Consider the following 26,616-nt stretch of genomic DNA (forward strand, 5'->3'; position numbering starts at 1 on the left):
CTAAGAGGTTTTATGCCAGTACAGTACTACGACCTTTGCATTTTTCTTCGCTTCTCTTAGACTGTGCAGGTTGCGTTGAAACTGAATAGAATCATTTAATGCAAAGTTGAAGCAAAAAAATTGGCGTCGAGTGAGCCATTTTTTTTGTTTCCATCGAATGCTTGCGTTGTGGATTTCCTTGCCTATAGGTTGTATTCACTGGTGAGGCACGCATGCAGGCAACCATGCGAGTGCGCCGTCACTGGTTACGTCGGGCTCCGCGGGATGGCAGTACTTCTCCGTGCTAAGCACATGATGTGTGTTGGACGTTCCAAACTCTACCCAACCGATCGCAAAGCAATGCCTCGACTCCAATGTGAGAGCGATTAATAACATCTCTGTCGACACCAACCACCGTTCAGAATCCGGTTGAAACAAAGCAGACGACGCACGCCTTTTTTTTTTCTGTGGCATGCGGGCGCAGTGGCACAAACCACGCCATGTCCGTGGCGTTCCGGCCATGTCCGTGACTGTTTCCGGTGTCTCCAAGTGAAGAAATTGACACCTAAACTTCTCAGTGAATACCATCTATATCCTTCGTGCGCCCTGCTGTTTTACACCATGCCGGTTATATAGGCACCTAACTGTCCTGATATAAGAAGAAGGGGGGGGGGGGGGGGCGCTAGTTGCCTCCACCATAGACGAGATGCGAGGGAATAAGTACACGAGTAAAGTGGGCCTGCTTTCTTTAGCCTGTTTTCATGCCATTAAAGGTATTGAGAGTCGAAAACAGAAGTCGGTTCGATCCGGTGAGACGGGCTTGTATCCGTGCCAACCGCATCCATGAAGCCAAAACAGTGCAATGTGGTGGCCATATTTTCCGCAAATCGGGAAAGTGCTTCTTAGCTGTGATAAGCTAATCAGCTTCGCTTCAATTAGCAGCGCTCTATAACAGCGAGAAGAATAAACGGAACTAGCGCTTCACGGCACGCACAGGGGAAACGGCTCTCATTTTTATCACAGTTCTCCCTTCCTGGCGGGGGCGATTTTAAGTCGTCTATGCAAGAGATGTTGTAGTGTATATATTTAGTTTTGTTTCTTTAGTAAAAATTATTCCTCGTGCTCCTATGTTTCGATGTTGCCCGTTAAATCAGCAGTAGTTTGCAGCAAAATAGGGCTTTAAAAAGTTTCTGGGGCACCTAAGCGCTCCTTATGATGTAGAAATTGGTGAAGCATTAATGTCCAATTGCCGAACGTACGTACCCTCTCATTATTTGCGTTGTCCTTTTTCTTTAGGGTCTTTTTCTGCTTCTCCGAGTCACAATAATTTGGCGCATACCCGCTCTCGCTTGGCCAAGCAAAGGGGACATGTAACGGGAACATACTCTCCTACTTCCTTAATTGATCCTATGTAATTAGTAGGCCTGAATTACTCGCACAGGCCTCAGTTCATGTCCTTAGCACGCATTTCTAAGTCGAAGGCCACAACCCATTCACCAGGTCACCTTTAGTCGGCTAACGCCAGCGAGCTTTTGTGGTGTTGGGAGGAGGAGGAGCAAAAACTATTTCAGAGAATGTGCGCTGGATGATAGTGGCTCCCTCTTCACAGGATCCTACATGCTGCCTTCGCCACCAGGCTTCTGGTTACCGGCCGAAGCTGATCTTCCAAGGCGGGGCTGCACAAAAAAAATCTAGGGGAAAGGGTGGGATTATCATGGGAGGAAATGGGGATGGGGGTGGGTGTTCTTGGCTGAAGTCGCACTCCTATTATGTGGCGAGAGTACCTGGCGGTTTGCATAACGACAGCTCTTCTCGTACTGATTGGGGAACACATTCCATTGAGTAGGCGGGGGTGAGGGATGAATCCTGATTGTATCTGTCGATACCTTACTTGCTGCTCCCGCGTGAGTTCTGAGTGCGGGGCAGGAAGTCTCTGCCTGTCCTATGGATAGTACCTCACTATCTCCCTGTAAGTGATCATACGCCGACTTATAGTCCCTGACATGTCCATTGCCCGGTACGTTAACGCGCGGGCCTGTCGGTGGGCGAACTCTTAGCCCTCCACCCGGAATCGATAATTCAACCTGGCTCCCAGGAGGCGTTCTGTCTCTCAGTACGCGAACCACCTGCCATGACACCCAGCCCGACTGAAAGTTCCTGTATGCTTGCTGCGGGTCTGTGACCACCTTGGCAATGCCCGGAAGGGTGAGGGCTAGGGCAATCGCTAACTCTTCCGCTTCTTCCACGTCTCTAACTTGAAACGATGCGATCGTCAGCATCTCGTTCCTGGTTGTCACCACCGCCATTGCTCTAGTCGTCCCATTGTCCTTGGAGGCGTCCGTGAAGACGACACCCCCTTCGCTCCCCGGTATCCTGTTGGGGTTGCGTGCTCATCTGGCATTCCGGAGGTTCGAATCCCACTCGGACCAAAGTTTGCGGAGTTTTCATTTAAGCTCACTTACACCATTGTATTCCTTAGTCTTTCGGGCATTTGTGTGCCGTCCGTGTGCAAGGAACGCCGGACTTTCGGCCTACCGAGTCAACTAACGCTTTCGAACTAGTATTTTTTAAATAGTTGCCGTGAGGAGCAAGTGTTAAAATGCTGTTAACGACCCAACCGGGTGGTTCAGAACGTTGTTTGCATGCCCATGCGTTAATCAAGAAATGCTCCTTCTAGCTGCTGGGAATGGTGTAATCGGCCGATTTCGAGCGATTTGATGCGAACGTCTTCAGCCCGATATCATGAGCGATCGAGGCATCGCCGGCGACAACGTCTAAGTGATTGTAAATCGTGAGTGCAGTGTAGATGGGCTGCGTTAACCTTCGACGCAATTTTGGGCAAATGCACGACACGCTGTTCCACTGTCGCCTACGTAGCGGCACTGCGGGAAAGGGGCACGATTCGTTTCAGGTGAACGCTGAAAGCCAGAAAATTTGGATGTCTCAAAAGCAACAGTTCGCGCTGTTTGCATTATTTGAGAGACGCCCCACCAGTTCTCACCAGCTAACTTTCGCTTGTGGGAAGCGGGAGTGTGCTTGGTCTTCGCTACTGGCCTGCCAAGGCTGGGAATGATGGAGCTGGAGACGGGGAGGGTTCGGGTAGCCCCGTGTTCCTCCGCCACATCGTTCTTCTGGCAGGTGATCGAAAAGGCTGCCCACGGACAGGCTATTCAAATTCGAGTCCGCCAGCGTTGGGCGGCAGTGGGTGGTGGCACGGAGGCGGCCGGGCTCTGTGGGCGAGGCGGGTCAGCTGTGAGGCGGCCGCGCGCGGTTCGGTCATTGCGCCAGAGAAAGCGAGCCCTTCTAGTTTGCAGAGAGCCCGCGTCGTCGTCGTCGTCCTGTTCTGCCGAGAACAAAGCAAAGTGTGGGAAACAAAAGGGAGCCCAGATTGATGATGTTGTCGTTCAGCCAAGCGTGTCGCTTTGGACGTGCCGTTGCTCGTTCACTCTGGCGCCTCACAATGGCCTCAGTTTCCCCCTTCTGGCCTCGTTTTCCTCCTCGCCCGTTATGATGATGATTATTATTTCGCACTCCCTTCCTCGCCGCCCTACATTTTCTGTTTTTGCGCCACGAAAGTTTCCTCATTTCTCGATTCCCCGGATCCTGAAATCGCGACCGCGTTCCCGCCGCAGCCGACCGACCGCTCGACGGCGTCTGCGGCGCGAAAAGCTGCCCCCGAGGGATGTATACAGTAGTACGCTCACCGCGGTACACTCCGCCTCGCGCGTGACTCTCTCAAGCTCCCATTCAAGCTCGGAACCTTTAAGGGCTGTTTCGCGCCAACAGACACGTTCAGCTATATACGTTAACAAAAAAGCCCGCTGTGGAGTCGTGGATGATGGAAGACGTTTAATTTGTGTAGCCCGGGGTAGTGTTCATATTATGCTTCTTACAGCTTGGAGGAAGCGCTGCATTTTTCGCTGAGGAACCCTTGCGTGTCGTGTCTGTGGTTACGCTCTAAATCAACGAAAATGCTAGGTTCTGAGTGCAGTCTCAATTGTGTCCCTCGCATTGGTTTCAGTATCGCCTGGCATCACTGCAGCGGCGTTTCCACATCGCTGAAAAAGTCAGGGAGCCCAATTTGTGAACAATTAATGCTGCTACCGGCTTACGTTTTCCCCTCGCTTGCGTGCCAACAGTTCAATTAAAGCCTGTTGACGCCGATCTTCACATTCCTCTCCCCCGTCCCTCACTTTCACCTGATGCCGACTTGTTAGTTGCCAGCACTCGCAGGGACTTCGGAGAAGAGAAACACAGATCAGTTTTATAGAGTTCGAATTGATTGTTTTTCTGTTGTTTTATACTCTCACTGAGTGCGCCAGAGTTGTGTCGTGGTCGTTACGAACGTCTTCGAACCAATAGATCGAGTTGGTCCGTTTAAGCGAGCGTACTTCTCGCGCCTTGTTAGTGGGCAAACGCAGGCTGCCTTCACGACGAAAAACAAAAGAGTGCACACTCCGCAGTGTCTCGCGCCCCGTGCCCAGCTCTGTGAGAGTCGAAGGGGAGCGGGCCCGGCGGTCGCTGCTCCGGCGGCAGCAGCAGCAGCAGCAGCCGCCCTGATCCATCTCGGCCCCGCTAACTGGTTCCCGTTCTCTGTCTTGCGCAGGCGATGGATAACTTCGACTTGTCCCTCAACATGCAGGACCAGGGTCAAGAGAGCGCCGCCACTCAGTCATACCTGGATCAGGTGAGAAATTGCGCTTTCCTTTGAAACCCGGCTTCCGAGCTGCTTGTCGTACGCACGCCTGTCCGTTGTCCCACGCGCCGTGAGGCAGGGACACCGCCGAAGAGGAAGAAACCAGCGAACAGGAAAAAGTGGGTCGCTGACCCGAAGATAGATGTGTGCGCTTCCCTCCCCGTTTGGCGGCACACGGCTCCGTGTTCCTCTTCGTCGTCTTGTTTCGCGTCGTCGTGTCTACGGCGCGTGTCCTTGCCCGTACTCTCTCCCCCTCCCACGACGCGCCGAGAGGAAGGATCCGAGCGATAATGGGGCCCCTTTAAAAGGGACTCGCACCTTGAGCTCCGGTGGACGAGCGCGCGGTGCAGGACGCCTCGTGTGACGTCTCGGAGCGGGGTCGTTGACAGGACACCCCGGTCCCCTTTGGTTTGGGCCATTCGGTCGGATAGGAAACATTCCCGGCTGCAAACGGGCGCTAGGCTAGCGTGGGCCTCCTATTCTCCGCCACCGAGCCGTCTAGCCGCATTAAGCCTGCGCATGTAATTTGCCCAGCAGAGCATGACGTCACGGGCCGGAACGCGGACCGCCTCCAGCGTAAAAAAGAACGAAAGATTTAAGCAGCGTATGGTATCGCAATAGCTCCCGTGGAACGGTACTCTAAGCCTGGGCTCTATGTGTTACCGATTATCGCTGTCTGAGCCCCCCGCGACCAGCTCGTGGCGTGGACTCGCTATTACGTTTTGATTAGTGAAGTAATTGCGTAATTAACTTGTGCATCAACTTGAAAATTGTCATCAAAATGTAGAACGCCAAAAGAAACACAACATTTAACTGTTGCCGTTAAATGTTCGGTAGTGTACGCGCCTTGTAAACGCCTAAAAATATGCGGCAAATTCAAACCGCGTTTGCGGTTAGTTTGAATTTGGCGCGTTTTGTGTGTGCGTGCGTGCGCGCAGTGTAGACATCAAGACCTTCATTGCGCTCTGGAGTCAACATGCTGCGTCACGGGTGCACAGACGCCGTTGTTATTAAAGGACGCGTGCGTGCGCAATTTCGTTCTCCACTTGCATTTTTCTCTTACATTTCACTCGAGCGCCATAAATTCCCTCGTGGTCCAGAAATCCTCACCCAAACGTCGTTTTATTCGGCACATTTTTGGGCTATCTGGGACATAGTAATTACCATATTAGACTTTATTTACTCGTTAAAAAGCGTGTTTTAAATGCTACGTTAATTATTCAAAATATGAAAAGGGTATGCGTGGCCCATGCCCCCTTGAATGATGGTGTGTTTCTTTAGTTGTCGAGATTTTGATATTTAATACAGGTGAAACAACCGAGGGGGTGTGGCAGAGAAGTAACGAGACTGGCAACTCTGGTAGTTTCATCTCCGAGTTAGGCGTATTCGAAGCGTAGGCTCAGTATGCGTTTGAACCTGCTACAGTTGCTGCCGGATTGTCGGGAGTAGCTAAAGTCAAGCTGTATTTGTGCCGTGCGTTGCATATCGAAAGATTGAGCGTCTGCTTGGTCTTTCGGAAAGGCATGTGTATTGATCTTCAGTACCACCTGGAGAAGAGGAGATAGGCCAAATTCCTCGGTAGGCCCGTGACGTCTCACAATTTCGAGAAACAAAATATCAAACTCCTCGCCCCCGAGCCGAACACCGAAAATGAACAAATCATAATGTTTAGTAGGGTGTAACCGACCAGCTGTAAAGCATTCCTGCAGAAGCGTTCAAGCTCTGAACGCACGTTGAAAAGCGCTGCGGGGTCAAAATTATTACGTAGTTTCCTCCACGGTGCACCTCGTGGCCCTGGTGCAGCTTTGGCGCGAACACAAAATATCGAATTTTCGAAGCTGTAATGTGAACAGTGCCTGTTTGTGGGAAACTATTCACCGGTATGGTCCTGATGTGTTACAATCAATGAAATGATTGTTTTGAACCTAATCACTTTTATCCCACAACTCGTACGCCTAAATGTAATGTTTGTGATTCTAATCGTTGGTCAAAGCTGCGTGAAACGTGGTGTAGTACAAGTTGTGGCAGGCGATCATTTGCGGGGCGCTGGCTTCCCCAAGCAGCGGAGGGAAGGGCACGCGCTCCCGTTCGAGCGGAGCGCCGCTGTCCCGACATGTCCGGTATCCGCGCGCGCAGTGCAGTACCCTCCGCGGCGCCAAGGTAAACGACGACGGACGCATAAAGAAGCCGCTCTTTCCCCTTTTGTCTTTCAAGGCGTGCGCGTCCTTCTGCTCAGCCTTCGGAGCGGTATTAGTGCATGCTAATGCGGAGGTGCGCCGGATCGGAATTCGTGTGCCACGCTAACTGGATGCGCCCCTCCACGCAGCTGGCCGTGTTCCATGGCGAGATTTCTGGCGAGACTTGCATCTTAACTGCTCTTTGACAACGCTCCGTGCCCTTTTTTACTGCGCCGGGCTCTTTGAGCCACCAGCTGCGAACCAACCACTTGTTGTGGGACTGTCGTGCAACTCTGGCTCTTTTTCTCCGTGGGAATGCTTCGCGCTAACGAGCGCATTTTGTTGGCAGCGCGATCAGCGTTGTCTTATGGAAGCGGTGTCGTGATTATTGCTGGAAATGCAAAATTTGTCCCTGAAATTTTGAAAATAAGTTTTACTTTCGACAGGATAGCCGAAAATAGCGGGCCGGTCAAGCCTCTTGAGGCGAGGTTTTCGCCGTAGAGAAAGGTCCAGCTCCCGCGTGTGCATTGGAATTACGCCCGCGCTGGTTGACTCTGTTCCAATCCGCGCGAGAGTACTTCCAATATAAGCGAGAAAAAATTGATGTGTACGATAATCTGCAGCTCTCTATTAGAGTCGACAGTTTCGAGAGGATTAAGCACATCCTTGTATGCTTCCTTAATAACAAGGTAATAGGACGTAGTTGCCAAGTCGTGATATTTGAAAAGGCGATAAGCAATAGGTACGCGTCACGTTTATCCGTATAGCCGCTTCTGGGGTAAGGAAACGCATACTCGGGATAGCGCCGCCGAAGCAGCCGTTCCTCCTTGCCCGGCCTTTTCTCGGCGCGGAGATTCTCATTTCGGCGTGAGTGATAATTGAGTGCGTGGCACACGAGCGAGGAAATTGCAACAAGCGAAACAAAAGAATACGGCGCAAGCTATCGAAACTCGCCATCGGGACAGCCATTTCGTAAGAGCCGGGTACTTTTGCGAAAATGGCACGCTGACTTCTTTGGTATGTCTGAGCCGACGGGCGGAGGGGGTGGGGGGAAGGCGCGCGAAAGGCGGCCAGACGGCGAGGGAGGCCGGGAGAGGGGGGAACTGGTTTTCGGCCCCCTTCTTCTCGTCCCGCTGCGGCAGCTTTCTCTTTGTGCGCTTCTTTTGTTTTCCTTTGTCATTGTCAAGATGGCAGCACATCAGTCTCTGCCGGCTGTCTCGAGTCGTTCGCGTAGCATTGTTCGTAAACCATAGAATGAGCTGTCGCTCGTCCCTTGTAACGCGCTGTTCCCAGCAAGACGCCGCCGTGAAACCTGCTTGACTCGCCGGAATCTCCATTTGCCTCCGCGTCGAAGTTGCAGTGCTGGTTTTGGCCTCGTTTTGGGGCGAACCTGGCCGCCTTCTGACGCCCGCCTGGCAACTACTTGGCTGATCACTGCATTGGAACACGCGCGCCCATAGCTTTTTCGTCTCCTGCGGTTTGCGGGGAGAAATTCTCAAATTTAATGGAGCGCCTTGCGTGGGAGATGATTTCGTGCCACTTTGTGCCTTCCGAAACTCGGAACTGTTGCACTTCTTCGGGGCACATTCGCGCTATCAGCCTCCCTTTCGCGCACGTTTAATCGTCCCTGTGGTTGCTGCGCTCTTTTTGGGTCGTTCGGTCTATTAATCCGGCGCCCTCGATGCCGCCGGGGCTGAATGCGAAAATGCCGGCGGAGTTTATGTGCAATTCAAAGTCGGCAGGATTAATGGGACGCCGTGTGTGCTGATGCGGCTATCGGATAGCGTGCGCGCTTTCTGCGGGACTTGAAAGACCGCTTATTAACGCTACCTATAGGTTTAAATGAGCTCGCGCTAAACCTCACTACTGGCTGTTCCGGCCACGGTCATCGAGATAGCGAGGGAAAATCACAGTCTCGCCCTATCATAAACGGGCTCCTTCGAGTGTGTTTCTTTTTCGTTTCCTCTTTTTGTGTCGATTTCCGCGCAGTCGATAATTGTCTACCGCCTTTTGTTCCAAGCACGCCTAAATGCAGGCGCCCATCAGCGATTTTTAACGACACGAAAGCAAATGTGTTCGGTCACGACTGACATGCCTGTGATGCCACGGCTGAAATAACGCTGACCCAAACAAGCGGGAATTGCGTCATGAAGAGCCACTGTCCTTTCCTTTGTGCGAGTCTCGGCTGCGCCTCTGGCTCCGTCGTGAAGCGGCGGCGGCGTATGGTTGCAGTCCGTCCTTGACATAGCATGGCGAGTTACGTCAAAAGGAGAGGGCCTGGGCAGTTGGAGCATGACGGCCTCATGGCCGACGGCGCATTGTATAGCCAGTCAGGAATGAATGCGTTTAATCACGAGAGAACAAAAACGAACCGAGGGCCCACTAAGGCCACCGATGCTTGCCGAAGTGCGGAGACGTCTCTCAGCAGAAGTCTGCGCGTCCTCGGCCCCCCATTCAGCGAGCGCGTGTATTCTTCCTGGCTAGCCGACGTTAGCTGGGGACCGTCGATATAGTCTGTTCCTCTCGTAATGCTTCATGCCACCGTGGTAGTCCTTCTTCGGAGCCCGCTTAGCGTTGCCAGGGAATGACTGCCAAATGTTTTCAACTTGGATGCTGAGCTGTAGAGGTAAACCGCATTCCGTAGGTAAAAATGACGCGTTACCTCTTTCAACAGCGATATGTTGGCGCTGCGCAAATCCGGCTATGAGTACCCGCCGCGGTGGCTCAGTGGCTAAGGTGTTGCGCTGCTGAGCGCAAGGTCGCGGGTTCGAATCCCGGCGAATCGATTCCCAGCGAATCGGCGAATCGCGGGTTCTATTCCCGGTGATGGAGGCGAAAAGCAAAAACGCCCGTGTGTACGAGATTTCGGCGCACGTTAAAGATCCCCAGGTGGTCAAAATTAATCTGGAGCCCTCCACTACGGCGCGCCTCATCGCCTGCGTTGCGTCGGCGTGTTAAACCCTACAAACAATCAATCAATCAATCAATCTGGCTATGAGTACGTGCTTTAACGAAACCTGTTTAGATAGGGGCGGTGCGTGCGGGAGACACGCCCTTTCTGTATACCTGCGTGTCGGCTTTAGCACATCTAACAGTGGACCGCACTGTACGTGCGTACGATAATGCCGGCTCCACATCAGGTATCTAGGAATCGCAAATAATTCTTACTGCGACAGCGTGACATAAACCATCCAACCGCTCGCTGTCCGGGAACCGCGACTGCTTCTTTGATGCTCTCGCATGTAAAATAGGTCTTGGGGCAGCACAATTTATGGTACTATTTGTCCAAAGCACTTGGAAAGCGCTCCCGCCTCGGCCAGCCGCACGGATATTTGCGTATGCTAGAACTTGTTCAGTGCTGCGTTGCTTGGACCCCCCCCCCCCGTTTTCGGAGGTTGTGGGGGGGGGGGGTGCAGTGTGCAGAGCCTGCCCATGCGCCGCTGTCCGCCGAACCTAGTGCCCCTATCCGTCTGTGGCGATAGTGAAGCTACGCGTTCAAGCATATTTTCCAGTGCACCTGCCGGGAGGCCGGTTCGTACACGAAGGACACCCCCCCCTCCTCCTCCTCGGTTTTCCTGAGCATCACCGGAGTGCATGGATGGCGTTCGAAATAATTGGAACACGGGCTGCCGCCAAGCACGAACCTTTGTTGCTATCCCACTGGTTCATTAACCATTTAGCCAGTCTTTCTCTCTCAGCACACACTTACCGGACCGTTTCGTTTCTGGCTTTTGACTTCGCCGGAGCTTAGTTAACTAAAGAAATCTGTTCGCGCCAAGACTACCAGAGCCGCATTAAACACTGCCATTTGAGCACAGAAATAAACACGGATGCTGTATGGCACGCATGCACTTGTTCAGTAATGCGTGCATCTTGCATCGTTCCGGTTGTCGCACTCAATATGTAGGTGTCACCCCGTAGATTGTGCCCTTGCAGGTTCACCGCTATCGAGAACGGCAGGGCTAATGTGCCGCGAGGCACGGCCAGCTATGGCTGGTACAGATGAAAACGCCCCGCGTCTCAAACTGCAGCGATTATGTATCCTGGCCGAGAGGTGTTCTCTTTGGCGTGGGCCCCGGGGCAGGCCGAATGAGCGGCCCACGCACACGTGAACGCGTGGGGTAAGTGAACGCGCGCACTACGCGTGCTGCGCGTTCCGCATCCCCGCGCCTGTTCATCGTCTTGCGGCCGCCGCTCTGCTCCGCCCCTCCTACACATGGCGTGCTCAGCGGGGGCCACTTAGTGCGCCAGTTGTACACAGCCGAATCTTCCGTGGCAGCATGCTTTGCAGCTCGCTTACTCCGAGAACACTCTGCCGTCCCTCGACACCACCCTGGCGGCACAGGGAAGCTGTCCGGTAGCAGTCTCGAATACGATGTATGTTTTGATTCCGGGCGAAAATTTGTCCGTTCTCCCGTGCAAACGCGCGTCGAGGGAACCCCGTCGCCATCATGAGCCGCTCCTGTCGTCAGTAAGGCGGGGGGCGGGGGTGGGGGGATTTGAGTATAATGGCACGAAATAGGTGACCGGCAGAAAGCGCGAAGGCTCATGGGTACATTATTTTCTCCCGCGGAGTCCTACCACTTCCGGTTCCAGAGCTCTCCTGGCCTCCCGTACGCGGGCGGCTTCCACGCCCGTGTGTGCTTGTTGATTATCTGTTTCCACCGATAAACAAAAACTCTCATGCATCGCGCATTCAATAAATAACAACGATTGACTCTAGGGTTTTCTCTGAAAGGTAGGCGCTTTGTGACAAATAAACAATACGCACACATGCGCGTGAAAACTGCCGGCGTATGGGAGGCCAGTAGCTCTCGAACCGAAAGTGGCGGGAGCAGACGACGTACCCGTGAGCCTTTGCGCTTTTTTCCGGGATCCTATTGTCCACTTCTCGAAGCGCGAGATCATTTGCTCCGGAGACAGCTGCATGTCTGCCTGTGTACAAATGCATCAACCGCCTGTCGTCATTTGCGCGTGCATTAAATGACCCCGTGCGAACTGCATCAATGAAGCGCTAGCCTGTCGGGCCTGTCTTTACTGATACGATTTCCTTATCAGCTGCGACCGGCCGTTTATCTCCGCTTGCGCATAGCGGGGACAACGGGAGGGGGGACTGTAGCTTCCACGATGATCCTCTGCTTTTATAGTTCGCGATAAAGTTAAAACGAGAGCTGGAAAAAAACGGGGTGTGCTCTTCGATGTAAGCAGTTGTAAGACGATACAGCCGTGAGAGGTGCGCTTGATCGCTGCTCCGTTAGGCACCGTTCGTGCAGTCGTTTAGAATCCACGTGGCCAGACAGCACGCCTCACCAGAGGCTAACTTGGTTTGTCTCTAGACCTGAGCACCCACTGAAACCGACTATAAGCGCGGGCCTATCGCATTCCCGCCAGCGGATGCATGCGAGCACACCGGGAACTGTGGCTGGACTGTGGGAACAGGACGGCGTTTCGTCGACATGCCACCTGAGCCCGCTCCTTTCCGCTTCGAGCACTGGACAGCCACGCGCCGGCTTTCCCAGCCCTTTCGTACGTATTGCCCTGCGCTGAATTCGATATACTCGGAATGTTGAGGCGAAGCCAGGTTGTATGCAAAAGCATGCGTATGAAAGGTTGCTGGTTGCTGCAGTGGGCATTTAATTGGTACCAATGTAAGTGGAATGGAATGGAGTGCGTTGGGTCTTGCAGAGTTGTTTTCAGATCCCTCGGTGCTCATCGCACCGTTCAAACGGAAACCCACGCGCCCTGATCATCTGCTCAGTGCTCTTGCACCGACATTTTGACTCCACACCGCACACACCAGAAAGTTGGTGAATGAGGGTCTTGTGGCGTCCGCATTAGAAACTTGCCCTCCGGTGCGGTCCGGCAGATGCATTTTGTAGGAGAGTAAACGGAACGGTGACCGTGTTGCCTCTCAGAAGCGGGGTGTTTTTTTCCATCACTAGTTTTTTTTTTTTTTTTTTTTTTCTCCCTTGTTAAGATGTGCCCAAGAGGCCGCCGATCAATAGTCACATCACTGTCGATCGCAAACATCGCGTTTTATTGCCCATTTCCCCCTCTGGTTAATAGGAACTACAATCGTACCCTTTTCGGCACTCAAAATCTTCCGGAAGCCGCATTCGTTTGGCTTCCACATCTCCAATAAATCGGTACTTATATATATTTGGCGGGATTTTTTTTTAGAGATGTCTGAATTTCCTGTGAGACTTCTTGGCGTTTATTTGTTTGCGTGCACCAATTCTTCCCGTTTTTCAACATTTTGATTGCAAGTACTATTTGTAGTGCTTACCTTAATCAAATGCTGATATCCATTAAAATGCTCTGTCCAATGGGTACCTTAAGTGCAGCTGCACTTTTCGGGACATATTCCGGGTGGCTGAAGCCATGGGTTTTCCCTTTTTTTTTTAGTTTAGGCAGTCTTCATAGTGTTTAATTGGTCGAATGATTTTCCAGCCATTTCTACCGCTTAACGCTCGTGCCGAGGCGACGCAGGAGGCACATAGCGCCTTTGCTTATAAACCTCCTTTTCGGCGAGCATTCGGATGCGCGGAGTTGAAAGGCGACGCGATGAAAGAGGCCGGATGATTGCTTGCCGTGAACAGGTGGTCGGCGCTATTCGCAAGTCTCGGGCAGGCATTGACCGCAATGCAACATACAACAAAGTATGCGCACTCCTGTTCACGCTCACACGCATGGGTCTGCAACTGCGCTGCAGGTCCTTACGCTGGAGTTCGAGAGCTAGCGAGCCTGGCCGTTCGGTGCCCGTGAAGGTTTGAGGGGACTGTCGCGCTGCTGGCGACACGGGGTTTGTTTCCAAGATGTGTCGCAGTGATTGGCAACGGCCAAGCCTGAGGCGACAGTTGCCCAAGTCGAGCTGATGTGTGGCCCGTCTCAGGCCGCGTGTTCGTCACGCTGGTGGTTCCTTGCAGGGACTGCAGGCCGCAGCCGCACGTGCGGTCTTGTCAACGCCAAGGGTTTTGAAAAGTCAAGGCTGGCGTGAGCGGGTCGGCAAATTATTTCTATGACTCCTGACTGGTCACGCGGGATGCCTTAGCGGCGGCTTGTAGGTGTGCTCCACTGGCGTTTTTGAAATGCATTCTACATGAACGTAATTCCACTGCAATGTTCATGTTAACTGAGTATTAATTTTGCGAAAGTTTCGCGAAGACAGTAAGACGAGGGCACACACGTCGTGTCTCGAAGGCATTTTTTTTTAAATCTGATCTTTGCGTCGTATTTAATAAGTACTCACCCCAACATTTGCATGGCTAATCGAGATGGAGCCTTCGTAATTGAGACGTGTTTGTCTCTGGGTGGTTTCATTTGCCTCCTGTGCATTAGACGGTCGCTGCATGTTTGCGCGCTGCCCCGTGGCTCTGCACTTTATTCGTGCCCTCCTTAGGGGAATAGTATACTGGGAATGAACGTGACAGATTTCCTGCTTGCCATTATCCCCCCCCCCCCCCCCCCCCCCCCCCTATTTTTTCTTCTTTCTACCGCCTTTGCCGTTACGCCTTTATCCTGTTGTGCTGGCTGATGACCTTCGCACGCCGGCGGGACGCGGGGCCACGCTGGCGGGCCAGTGAACTTGCGAATTCCAAGAATGCCGCCTCAATTTACCATTGTTGCTCGGGGAAGTGGTGGTGGCTTTTATCATTTATTCCTCACTGGTGTTCTGCGGCTTTTATTTTTCCCCCGTGCATTTGAGGTGCACGCATTCTTGGTTCTCGACGCCGATGAGCTTGCGAGCGCCGGGAAAGCGTGATACTGGCGCCACAGTTTTCATCACTCGGGCGGCCAAAGCCAGCCAACACAGCACCTTGACCAATCTGTGCAGCTGGTGTGCTGTGCGGACGAGGGGACGGGGGGTTGGCCGCACATCTGCTTGCTTCGCTGCAAACGACGTCGAGAGATTCCTAAACTGTCCTCGAGTGCTGTACTATTGTTGTCGCCCGGGGGAACACCGGTGCGGCGACGCTGCAATGCCCCTCCGCGAATCGCATGGCAGAGAGAGCATGCTCTTCTCATCGTGGTGTTGAAGTAAATTTTCTGGCGCTTTTAAATAGAGTGCCCTCTTACATGATCAATATGATTGGACGTAAGGCGTTGGGCATATTAAGGGACGCGGACAGCAAGTCGCATTAAAGTCGTGAAGAAGCACACACGGAAAATTCTGTGCAAGCCTCCAGGAGCTGTAATTGCACGGCTGGCTTTTTTTCTTCAGTCGCAGAGGCTGCCCGCATTGGGTAGTGGCTGTAACTTGGCACCAAATGTTCTGTCAAGCCGCGTGACGTCTCAGCCAGCGGACGCGAGAGCACTTGTCGGCACGAACTCGACACCTCGGGAGGGACACGGAATTTATGTTGCGCAACACACAACAAATCCCTGTTGGAAGTGACAACTTTTAAAGGCAGTACATTTATAGTGAATTTTGTTTTAGCGCCGCCAATTGTTCGTTCCATTTTTCAATTAATGAATAATCTATCGAGAGAGATCGGCAATATTTGACGCGTGCTTTGCATCCCCATCCCACTCTAGTAGTAATACAGCTGAACGGTTTTTCGGGAGCCTCTCGTTGAATGAGGGAAGTGATAGTACTGTTCCAAAAGCGAGCCCCGAAAGCACGTTGCGCCGTTCATCGGTGCGGCAAGTACTCCGCGCGCACGCAGCCGCACGCACCGGCTGCACGCCACTCGCGCGTCTCGCAGAGACGCCCGAGGCGACTGGCCTCGTCAGGCATGCGTGTTTGCGGATCTTGCGGTGGCTGGGCCGCCGTTAAACGCTACAGGAATCGTTGCATCCAGCTTTTCGATTCGCGCGAAACAAAACGGCACAATGGGCAATGGAGGAGAGAGAGAGAGAGTGAGAGCATGCCGCACTTCTGAAGGACCTAAGGCGAATGAGGCGTGGCGAAAAAACGAAAACGCCAGAAGAGCTAAGGGACCCTGGGGTATTGAGGGGGGTGGGGGGGGATTTGGCGCCCTCCACCCCCGTAGATGTCCGTTCCGCGCGCGGGCCCGCTTGCCATATGCCGCTCGGGATGGATGGCGTGGCGCCAGCCACGAGGATGCTTCAGGCCTCCCGGGCCGCGCTCGTGGCGGAGCTGGTGAAAGCTGCGCTCGTTCGTTACCAAAGCGCACCCCCTCTTTTCCCTCCCCCCATTTACGCCAATGGGGGGTTCTCTTGTTTCTGCTTTGTTGTTGGCCCAGCGAAGCCAAGCGCGGTGTTCGTCTTCTTTGGCCCCGCGGCAACGCCATTTTGTTTTTCTCCTGGCGGGTTCTCTCTGGGTCTTTGGACTGTTGCGCGGGTCCCGGCGGTGAATCCTCTCCTGGGAGCCCGCCCTGCTTTCTCCCACCTCTGGCGATTGCCCCGACGAGTAGCAAAGGCTACGTCATGCACGTGCTGCCGTTTACGGCGTCTGCTTCGCTGCTGCCGGGCTAATTAATACTCCTTTTGGAGTCCCCGTGTGATAGCTCGCGTACGGGCCGAGCAAACTCATTGCTGTGGAAGTGGTTCTAGTGAACTTGAGGGGCACGAGCTGTAGTCGTTTTTAGCCGGGTGACAAGTGTCGGCAAATGTAGCAGGTTTGCGCTCTAAATTTCTAGGATAACTGGAACCCGTGCGATTTACAGAGTACGAGCAAACTAGACACTGCATTCGTGTTGTTTCGTTGAGATGTATTTACTTCTTGTAAATTTGAGTTGAAACCTGTGGAAAAAGGGTAAGGGAGGTGGGGGGATGACATTAGGGCTCGTCATCATTAAGGGCTCTGAGTTAAGTGTAGGCTACTGCCTTTATTTAGGTCTCCTGCGTTTCTTTAATTTTTTTTCAAAGCGCACGAAACCTTCCGTAGGCGTGGTGCGTTTTCTCCCCTTCATTTTGCCTTCGCAAGCAATACAGCCCCGGTGACCTCAACCAGCCCCTTCGGGTGAATCAGCAGCAGCCTTAGGTCATTACGCGACCAGAGCAAGTAGCTTTTTTTTTTTCATTTGAAATTTCTGTGCCTAACTGTCACTGGCCCTTAATTAGGTACAGTTATTTTTTGTGCAGTTGACGGGAAGGGTCACGCCCTTCATATTCGAGAGAGTTCGACTACGAAGAAATGTGTCAAGGCTCCTGGTTTGTTTCGTACATACTCTTTCTTCACTACCTTTATTCGCGCTTAACTTAGCTGTTTCTGTAAAGATTACATTGGGCAGAGGCAGCAGTGGATTTACGACGCTTTTTTTTTTCGTTCTGCTAGTGATGATAACGATAATGTTTCAAATGAAAAAAAAAAAAAAAAAACTGCGTTCACGCTGAACGCAGTTTTGTTGATAAAAACAATTTGAAGGTTTTATTGATGTTGGGTGTAGGCTATAAATAATCTGGAATGACGTGAATTAATCCGTAGCCATCCTTTGCGACGCTTTTCATAGCCCAGACGGGGCCTGGGCTCCGAATACCATAATTTTGATTTTATGACTTTACTAATACAGTTCATACAATGACCGCTGTGATAATGACGCGCACAGGCGTGAACGAAAGGGGGAGGGGGATGAATAGCAGATCCATCCAAAACGTTCATCTGGTTAACATTTGCTTCAAAATGGTCGCCTTTGATAATCCTCACTACCGCCCCCAGGGAGTTCTGAATGCGGCACTGGTAGCTTGCTCCATTATAGAGTGTGGAATCCTTTTGATGTTACCTCATTAAAGCTCAGTCTTGTCCGTATTCGCCGATTGCGGTCCTACACACTGAAGTTGTATGCAGTCATGTTCGCATTCTTGCGTGCGCGTTTCATTTGTCGGTGATGGGTTATATGAGGTGTGCACGAAAACAGTCCGCAAAGCAGTGGAGCTATATCGCATTCGACCCATGGTTGGGCTCATACGCGCATCGAGTACGCAGTTATTCCTTCCGCATTCCGATGGCTTTTTGTGTGTGTGTGGGTTATTTACGAATATCATGTTTGTATACGAGGGGGGTGGGCACCAGCGACGCGTGGGTGTCGGCTGCAAGCCTCGCTGGCGCTGCAAATGCGTTGGCGCCCGCGTGTTTGAGATTACATTTATAAGTATGTAGGCAGCGTGTGGGCTGGAAAAAAAAACAGCATTCTTTACGGCATGTTTTTAACCTTCGCAACAATTTTGACCGAACGGAAGTTACTCTTGAACCGTAGCCTAGTTTGCAGCTCTTGTTTTTGCGCATGTACACCGCGCGCGGAGGTGCCGGCCTTGATGGCAGCTTGTTCGAGTGCTTCTCCTGTGTCCCGTGCGGTTGACGGCTAGCAAGCGGAGCGACGGCACGCGAACTGTTCGTGGAGAGTTATAGCAGATCGGAGAGCCGGTACCGGTGCGGTACCCGGTAGGCGACCGCCGTTACTGCGCATGCGCAGAGGCGGAAAAACTGGTTGTGAGCATGCGGAGGTGTACCGTACCGAGACCGGTTCTCTCATCCGCTATAACTCTCTAGTTTTCGCATTTCTCGCGCTTCGCCACTTTGTCGTGCCTTTGTACGTTTCTGTTCTCTGCGACGTGACGATGGCTGTCACATCCGTTCTGGCTTTTAATAAAAAAATAACGGACACCCTTTATAATGTAACCGGTCGTCACTTTTGCTACATACGCCTTGGCATCGACGTGACATCATATTTTGGCGTTATTCTGATTGATTGATTGTAGGGTTTAACGCGCCGACGCAACGGAGGCGATGAGGCGTGCCGAGTGGAAGGCTCCGGATTAATTTTGACCACCTGGGGATCTTTAACGTGCGCCGAAATCTCGTACACACGGGCGTTTTTGCTTTTCGCCTCCATCAGAAAAGCGACCGCCGCGGCCGGGAATCGAACCCGCGACCTCGTGCTCAGCAGCGCAACGCCTTAGCCACTGAGCCACCGCGGCGGGTTTGGCGTTATTCTACTCGGAAGAACGATTCGGAATTCGACATTTGTGAGTTCTTGTGCAGGAAAAATATGAAGCTTTGATGTAAAAACCTAGCACATTATACTAACGCGAGTCGGCTGTCATGCAAAGCTTCATAATTAAACCGTCTTACGTATTTTTGTTATCAACAAGGCTGTCTCTTTATTGCGTCTACGTGGCTTTTTCGTGCAGCGTAATGAATTGGGGGGTCCGCATCCAGAAATTCGTTACAGCCCAATAATAACGTCAAAAATTAAATTCGCAGAATAAAAGGGAAGTAGAAACACAATTCTTGTGAGTGAAAAACGTAGTCTAGAACATTTGATGCTGTCAGGTAGGGATCGCACCAGTTTCTTCTTGAATGTGCAGAGTCTGAACTGAACGATAACGCAGTGGTGTTGTCCCGGTTTTATAGCGTAAGTCAGTTCTTCATCTACGCTTGCGCCATTTTGATCTTGCTAGAATTCTAGCTTCATATTCAGCGAAGATTCTTCTGCGAGAGCACGTAGTCTTCAGCTAGCGGTATTATGGGAACTGGAGAAAAAGCTCGACTCCTGAAGTAATCGAAAATCGGGAGTTATAGCAGAGCGGTGTGCCGGTTCCCATGCGGTACTCGGTACACCTGCGCATGCGCATGACCAGCTTTGGCGCCTCTGCGCAGGTGCAGTGGCACCGATCGCCTACCGGGTACCGTACCGGGAACGGTTCTCCGCTCTGTAGAACTCCATTACCTTCCTTGCACCGGTACAGTGTTAGGCACCTTGCTTTGCCGCCTTGCCACACCCTCAAGGGCGTATAACATTTATTGGCGCGGGAGAGGCGGCTGAAAAAGAAAGCTCCGTTTACAAAACTCCCCAAGTGAAGTGAGAAAACCAACGCAAGGACCACAGCTGGATTGTCGGTTCTTTAGGTACTAGTTTTTTACAGAGGACTTTAGCTACGGTCTTTCGTGACCCCTGCTCTCGTCATCAAGAGCCTCCTCCACAATCGGCACTTTCCAAAGTGGCTGTCATTAGTAGTGAAAAAAAGTTAATGGTGCCTTGGAAACAGTCTCGGCTGATTCGCAGAAAAGTTCATTGCTCCCCAGTTTCTCGTTACGAGTAACAGCAGTCTGCAGTGCCGTACAGTCAGTGCGGTGTCGCTGGGTGACACACCTCTTGTGAAGAAGTGTTCTTTGCCTCGAGAGGAGCGGGACGACCGTCAGGGGGCTCTTGTCAGCGATGAAATGAAGGGGAGCTTCTATGAATGAATGAGGAGTGGACTTTGTTGAAACCTAGATTTTTAGTTGACAGGGCCCATGGCGGAGAGGGGCCACTCCGCCATGGCACGCAAGTTCCTGTGCGGTCCCCTGACCAGTTGAGCTGACCAGCATGCCCTCCTACTGCTCAGCTGTTTGGTTGGTGGTAGGCGTAAGAGAAGGGGGAAGAAGCCCTGCCAAATCGTCTGTTGGGACAAATCAAGTGGGGGGAAGCAGGGTTTGGGGCAGGGTTGCGTGGAGGTCCTTGTTGGTTTGGATGTGGCCATACGTCGTAGCCTAGCTCTTCTTTGGTCAGTTTGTCGTAGGGCGGGGGTGTAGGATACGCCTTGTAAGTTTATAGTGACCTGTAATATATCTTTCTACGACTGGGAAATGGACAGGTCGTCTTTTCTTGTCGCGGCGAGGCTTGGATGGGGAATGGTCGGTAGATATGTCCGCGGGTGGCGCCTTATTCATCTCGAGAGACGCGTGCCCCGGGAGTGCAAATGATGTGGAGGTCGGGAGGAGTGTGGAATGCGGGCGGGGTGATACGACGTGGCCGGCGGCGCAGTTGCTGCAGCTTGGTAGCTTGGGTATCTTGGACCGAGGGTATTTAGGGGAGTGACGGCGGCGAGCGTCGAATGACTGGCTCAGCGGCTAAGGCGTTACGCTGCTGTGCACGAGGACGCGGGTTCGATTCCCGGCCCGCTTTTCTGATGGAGGCGAAAAGCAAAAACGCCCGTGTGTGCGAGATTTCGGCGCACGTTAAAGATCCCGCGGTGTTTGAAGTTAATCCGGAGCCCTCCACTACGGCGCGCCTCATCGCCTGCGTTGCGTCGGCGCGTTAAACCCTACAATCAACCAATCCTGCACTTATCCCTTCCACGCGTGCCTAACCTAGACTAATATGAGGATCATCCTATTTCTCTGCTGAAGCCAGGCATGGTGGGGCCAAGGGTAGCGACATTGTATATCCGTGCGGCCGTCGTATAATTTGAGCCACAGTACCGATCAACAGCGTGGTCTATCTAACCGCTTGTCGGAGCGCAGTGCCGTTGGTGCCCTTTTCAAAAGCTCTGTGTCTTTGTCCTTGTCCGTACTGCCCGGTGTGGCCTTTCGTCGCGGGGACAGCGCCCCGTTCATTCTCCGCCACCCTTGTTCGGAAGTCATAAAAGTGGGCGCGTTCGTTTGCGCCCGCTTGCCTGTCGCACCCGAGCTGAGGCAGAGGTCCCGCCTCGTTGGAAGTAGAGCGACTGTTCCCGCAGGAGTGAGCGCGGCAGCTGAGGGAAGGGGTGGGGAAGTGGAGGAGGCAGCACTGGTTGTGGCGTGCCATCCTGTCGCCACGACATGCTTTATGCTATTGGCTAACGGCGCTCCCGGCTTTTGGTACGCGTGCGTTTAACGAGGCCTTATCGTCCCTTGTTTGCGCGGGAGTGCACAGGAAGTGAGAAGGCAAACACGCCATTATCTTTTACGATTCTGATGAGGGCTGGATTACGGTTGCTTCCCGTGGCGTGACCCTTGCTAGCTAGACGAGTGTCTGGAGCATCTAAAGTCTCTCCCCTCCCCCAATTCTTTTAGCTCTATTCATACTCGTCGAATTGTTAATTTAAGCCTCAGAACACAAGTCCCCGCAGTAACCTCGTGCCTTCGGGTGTCACCATATGTAAGCAAACGTCAGTATGAAAAAGGTATGCAACATGCACGCAAGCAGCATGTCATGGCGGAAAAAGAAAGCGAACTGAAAGCAAACATGGGGCAGTTTTATGGTCTCAAGTTTACGCGGAAAAGCTTTCTGCAGGGACATTCGCTGTTCCGTTTCTTTGACCGTCAGCGTCACTGAGCAATAAACCACGTGGATCCTCGGGGAAATTCATTGGTGACATAGTGAACCGTGGGGTTCTTTTATTTATTTATTTATTTATTTATTTATTTATTTATTTATAGCGAATACCTACAGCGCCATTATGGCATTTTTGCAGCGGAGTTCACAAATGAAAATGAGTCATACAATCACAAAAAACTGCCATCACAGTGAAACAGTAAGTTACAAGACAGCACAGTTGGTGATGGATTGCTATTACGGGCTAGAAAACGGAAGTCCTCAATGGCAGTCTGAAAATTATATCCGCTCAAAGCGCGCTATTGTAACGGCGAAATTTGGTCAAATATCTGCCACTACGGTAGCATGCTGATCGCAGTGAAGCAGTCGAGGCGCTGAAGAAGTTTTGAGGTTAACTTGTTTACTTTACCGATGACATTTACTGATCTTTAACACATACAAATTTGAAAGAATTCACTTATTACATCAAATTAGAAAAACAGTCAATAGATCAAGGGGGCTTAACGGGACATGGCTGACGGGATCGCGGTCTCCCGGTGAAAGGGCCCGACGACGGGCGGCAGAGTTTCTGAAGTGAGTCCGGGTGCAGGCCGCCCGCCGCCCTCTATAGCCGGCGGAGCCGCGTTATATCCGCGTCAAGCGGTTCGGTGGGGAACGTATTGGGTGGGGAAAGTGTATCCTGGAGCGCACGGACCGCGGGAAGTAAGGCACTTTCTGCAGCCAATCGGGGAGACGCTTATAAACACCAATCAGTCATGTTCCCGCCGAAGTGAAAAGGACCAATCAAACACAGACACAAGGTTTGAACCCGAAAACGCGCGCTTGGAGAATTATGGGTGTAAAGAAAGTAGTTCAGACAAAACACACTAAAGTGAACAGTGGAAAAGACAGAAAGGTTGTCTGAAGTACACTGAGGACCCGGAGCCCGAAGGCGACCAGCGCACACGCCACGGGGGGCATGGAACGCCGCGGCCGCGCTGAAACCCAAGCTGGGACAATGGTCCCCCTCGACAGCCGCGTCCTCCGGTCGGTCAGCGCGCAAAGACACACTCCGCATGCGTTTCTTAGAAAAAAAAACGTGGCTAGGTGACCGAAGAGGGATGCTACAAAAATAGGAAAAGCAAACTGAACGGGGGCTTCGCGACACTATTCTCAACGCGAACGTTCTTACTGGGTTTACATTGCTACTATTGTGCTGTTCAGTTGGTAACTCTTAACTCTTAGTAACTTAATAACTCTTACGACGCATGCCCGGTTTTGAGCTTGATATTAGGCAAACCCTAATTGCACCTCTTTGCTCTTTGAACGCCTGAGGATCGCTCGTCAATTGTGACTTCAATCTTGCGCCATCGTTCAGAACCGCCGCAGGCTGTCCGGCAGTCTTTCGCCAACGCGTCCTATGGAGACACGCTGTGCGCGTGCGCGCTGACAGCCGCCGTGACTTATACGGCCGCTATATCGAACTGGAGAGAAGTCCGGTTGGGCGCAACGCCACCCATGTGCTCGGCTTCGAGATGTCTTGAACCCTTGGTTGCTTTGTGCGCGTGTTGTCTCGTCATGCTTGCCTTTAACTCATTTTGATTCTACACGCATTTTGTTCGTGACCGTTTTTGGTTGTCGTCAGGTCGCGTACATCACTTGCATTACAACAGCCTGCGCTGTTCTATCGCGTGTTACTTTCGAAAATGACTGCTCCATCGTTTTGTGGCTCGTTTTCGCCGATGGGCTTTGCATACGGTGATTAATTGCGTGGTTCGTATCGTAGCGTAATGGATCGGAAGCCTGATTGCTGCTTTCCCACGGCGATTTTGCTACGTACATTTAGAGCGAGCAAATGTACACCTCGTGTAACCCGAGCCTCTGCAACACTGGTGCACCTGCTATGGCCCACCGCACGGGACCCGTCGCGGCAGGCTGGCGAGGGAGCCGTTCCTGCCGCCGACTCCAGCGCCGCCCTGGCGGCCGCGCCCCTATCTGGGTCAGGGTACATTACGGCTCCGCTGGCGTCGTCCGTGACCTCCTGTCTGAGCCGTCTTCTGAAAGGCAATCGTTATAATCGCCATTACGCATTGCTTCCACAAGCATGTCCCTCCTGTCAAATGGCTGTTAACCTGTTTTCCCGCCTGCCACGCAGCCGCCCCTCCCTGCATCTGACACGCGCGCGTGATTGTCTCTCTGCTGCTGACGAACGCCGCGCGGCCGATCCAAATGAGATGACATGTGTGCACGCCGCGCTCACGGGGAAGTGTCGTGGCTTACCGGATCGTGCTGCAAGTCTCGAACGGCCTGCCCCGCGTTTACCTATTTGTCTGAGGGAGGCGCGTTGTCGGCACATTCGACGGTAGCGTATGTACGACTAACTGATGTCGCGACTCCCGATGTTCGCGCCCGTGTTCTTCTTCGTCCGTCATTTATTTTCATCTGCCATTGATGGCCCCTGCAGGGCTTCTCTAAGTGGCTCCTACCCGCCTCTACGTTGCGGCATCCGAAGCCACCCCTTGTCCCGAATTTCTTTCCTTCAAGGGGCCGTGCAGACAAAATACAAGTTTGTTTTATTCAAGAGATTTGAAGAGATAGATTTATAGTGCCCCCAGCGCTTTTCCGGCAGCAAGTGATGCTTTAGTCACTGAGAAAGTAATCAATTTAAGCTAAAATTTTGATTCTCCCGCCAAATCGTGTTTCGTGACGTCTGCCATGACGTCACATGTACGGGTCTTCAAGCGAACTTCTAGCAGGCTGCGGGGCCTTGTTTACCGCCATTACTCCTAGATGGCGACACCATACTTCTCCGCACCGCTATTCGCCTTTGCTGTGTTTTTGACCGTATTTGCACCTGGCTTGTCTTCGTTACTGTAGGAAAGACAGTGTCGCTCACGCCAATCGGCCAGTGTCGTCTGAGGCAACCCCAAAGCACCTCACTGCTGTGCAGCTATAACAAGCATAGTGCGCGCAGTACCAACAGCGGCACGCACTGGTACTTCTATGTTTACATGTACTTTGCTAACTTCCATTGTTTCACCCTACCATTCTTACTGCTGTAAAATGAATATGCATTATACTTAAGCGAAAATAGCTTGTTCTTCAAGCCTATAAGCCCTACCGAACTTGCATTTGCTTTTACCGGCCTCAGCGAATCGCATGGCTGTGCATATGACGTCATATGTTTTAGTGCAGGAAATGAGCTGGTGAGTCGCATGGCCATTCCTTTTTTTCCTAATTATGTATTTGAGCGAAGTGTGCGTTAAAAGTGGTGTCAGTATGATTCTAATGGGGCAATCTTTTGAATGAACCAAACTTGTGTTTCGTCTGGATGGTCCCTTTAACCTTTATCTCCCTGGGATTCTTTTTCACGTACCTCGGCGGACACACAGTTACTTGCGCCATCCAACTGTTCCCCGTTCTTCTGTAATACCATACGTCCTGCCCAACTGTGTTACTTTTTCTTAAAGTTAAACCAGAATGTTCTCCACGTAATTTACTCACTCTCTAACCCACGATTCGCGCATTTTAATGCGTTATCTTAACGTTTTTCTTGCATTCACTCTCTGGGCTGGTGTTTCGTTTGAGGCTCGTGCTTCCTAAGGCGCTGTGTTTCTACTTCGTCTGTGCATGCAGGAAGAATGCAGTGGTTGTATGCTTTTACTTTCACTGGCCGAGATTACCATAGTTTAGAAATGGTTGCCGAAATGACCCCATTTCACGCGTTGTTTCCTCGTCCAATTTCTTTCCCGCAGCTTCCATTCCCTTTGTGTGCTTGTCCGAGGTACCTTGCTCATTACCTGCGTGCTGCTTCGCACTCCGTTTGGTATCTTCGTCTTCTAATTTAACAAGTTCTAAACTAGTATAAATCGTCAGTTGTTTTTTTTTTTCTTTTGTAGGTCATCTGCAGATTCACTGAGCAAAGTTGGTGGGTGATTGGTGTGAGGCGAAATGCGGCCACATATTTTCATCGTGGACATCGCCGAGCCGTTCAGGGGAGGCACTTTGTTCGTAAGCAGCCCCGACCCCCGTGTCCCTCCTGAGACGAAACTCTATGGTCCTGAGCCTGACCACAGATAGGAAGTTTGACAGAAAGGAATCGCCATCTGTTTTCTTAACGCGCCAGTTGTGCCACCAGTCAGGGAATGGCGCGTGGTGCTCGGGAGAAGCCACGGGCTGCGCTCGTGCCTCGCAATGCGAGCCGTGGTCTAGAAGCGGAGTTGGCCGAGCGTCGGTCGTTGCGGCGGTGGAGGACGGTGAAGAAGCCGCTGTGTCGAACCCTGGCCGGGCCAGCCGGGTGGAAGTGTTAATAAACGCCCATTGCTCGGCGCTCGAGCCGAGGGGAAAGCAAACGCGGAACGCGCTTAAATATAGCACCAAAATATGCACGCCAAATGGGGTACGGGGGAGGGGGGAGCGCTTCCTCGCCACTGGCTAACTGCTGCTGCGGTGTGGGGGGAGGGCGTCGGTGCCCTCAAGAACAGCGCCGAATTCATTGGTGCGCAGCCAACTTTCAAGCGTCGACCTCGAAATCTCAATTCCAGCGCCGAGGAGGAATTTCTTGGCCAGGGCTGGCTTTTCCTCTTTCTGTTTCATACCTGGCCTGTTTGTTTGTTTGTGTCGTTCTTTCGCTTGGCTGCCGCTTGGTTTTGCTTCTGCGGCAGTTTTTTCCCCCCTCTTCGACTGTTGTGGAGCGGTTTTTCTTTTTGTGCCATCAGCGGTACTGCCGTTTCACCCTTTCTCTGGCTCTCTTCTCTCGCGCTAAGGCTTTTCGCTACGTTCTTTTTACTGCTTATTATAAGCG

The 26,616-nt window shown here is 52.2% G+C and overlaps 1 protein-coding gene across 19 annotated transcripts in view; it reads left to right on the plus strand.

Moving 5' to 3' along the window:
- The window catches only part of LOC144155616 (TOX high mobility group box family member 3-like), a 483,094-nt gene that overhangs the window by 419,984 nt on the left and 36,494 nt on the right, over positions 1-26,616 (plus strand). For 17 of the 19 annotated variants that reach the window (XR_013319601.1, XM_077687166.1, XM_077687173.1 and 14 more), the window contains one exon: positions 4,586-4,666. The exons of 1 other annotated variant lie outside the window; for it this stretch is intronic. Coding sequence is in view for 17 of the 18 variants with exons in the window: in XM_077687166.1 (XP_077543292.1) it covers positions 4,586-4,666 (81 nt within the window). In the remaining variant the exon portion in view is untranslated. Of the gene's footprint in view, positions 1-4,585; positions 4,667-12,029; positions 12,379-26,616 lie in introns of those variants that run through there. One more of the 19 variants, XM_077687165.1, reaches the window with a different exon arrangement.

The sequence above is a fragment of the Haemaphysalis longicornis genome, unplaced genomic scaffold, assembly GCF_048455015.1.
Source record: "Haemaphysalis longicornis isolate Haplotype H1 unplaced genomic scaffold, Haemaphysalis longicornis Haplotype H1 scaffold_1, whole genome shotgun sequence".
NCBI lineage: Eukaryota > Metazoa > Arthropoda > Arachnida > Ixodida > Ixodidae > Haemaphysalis > Haemaphysalis longicornis.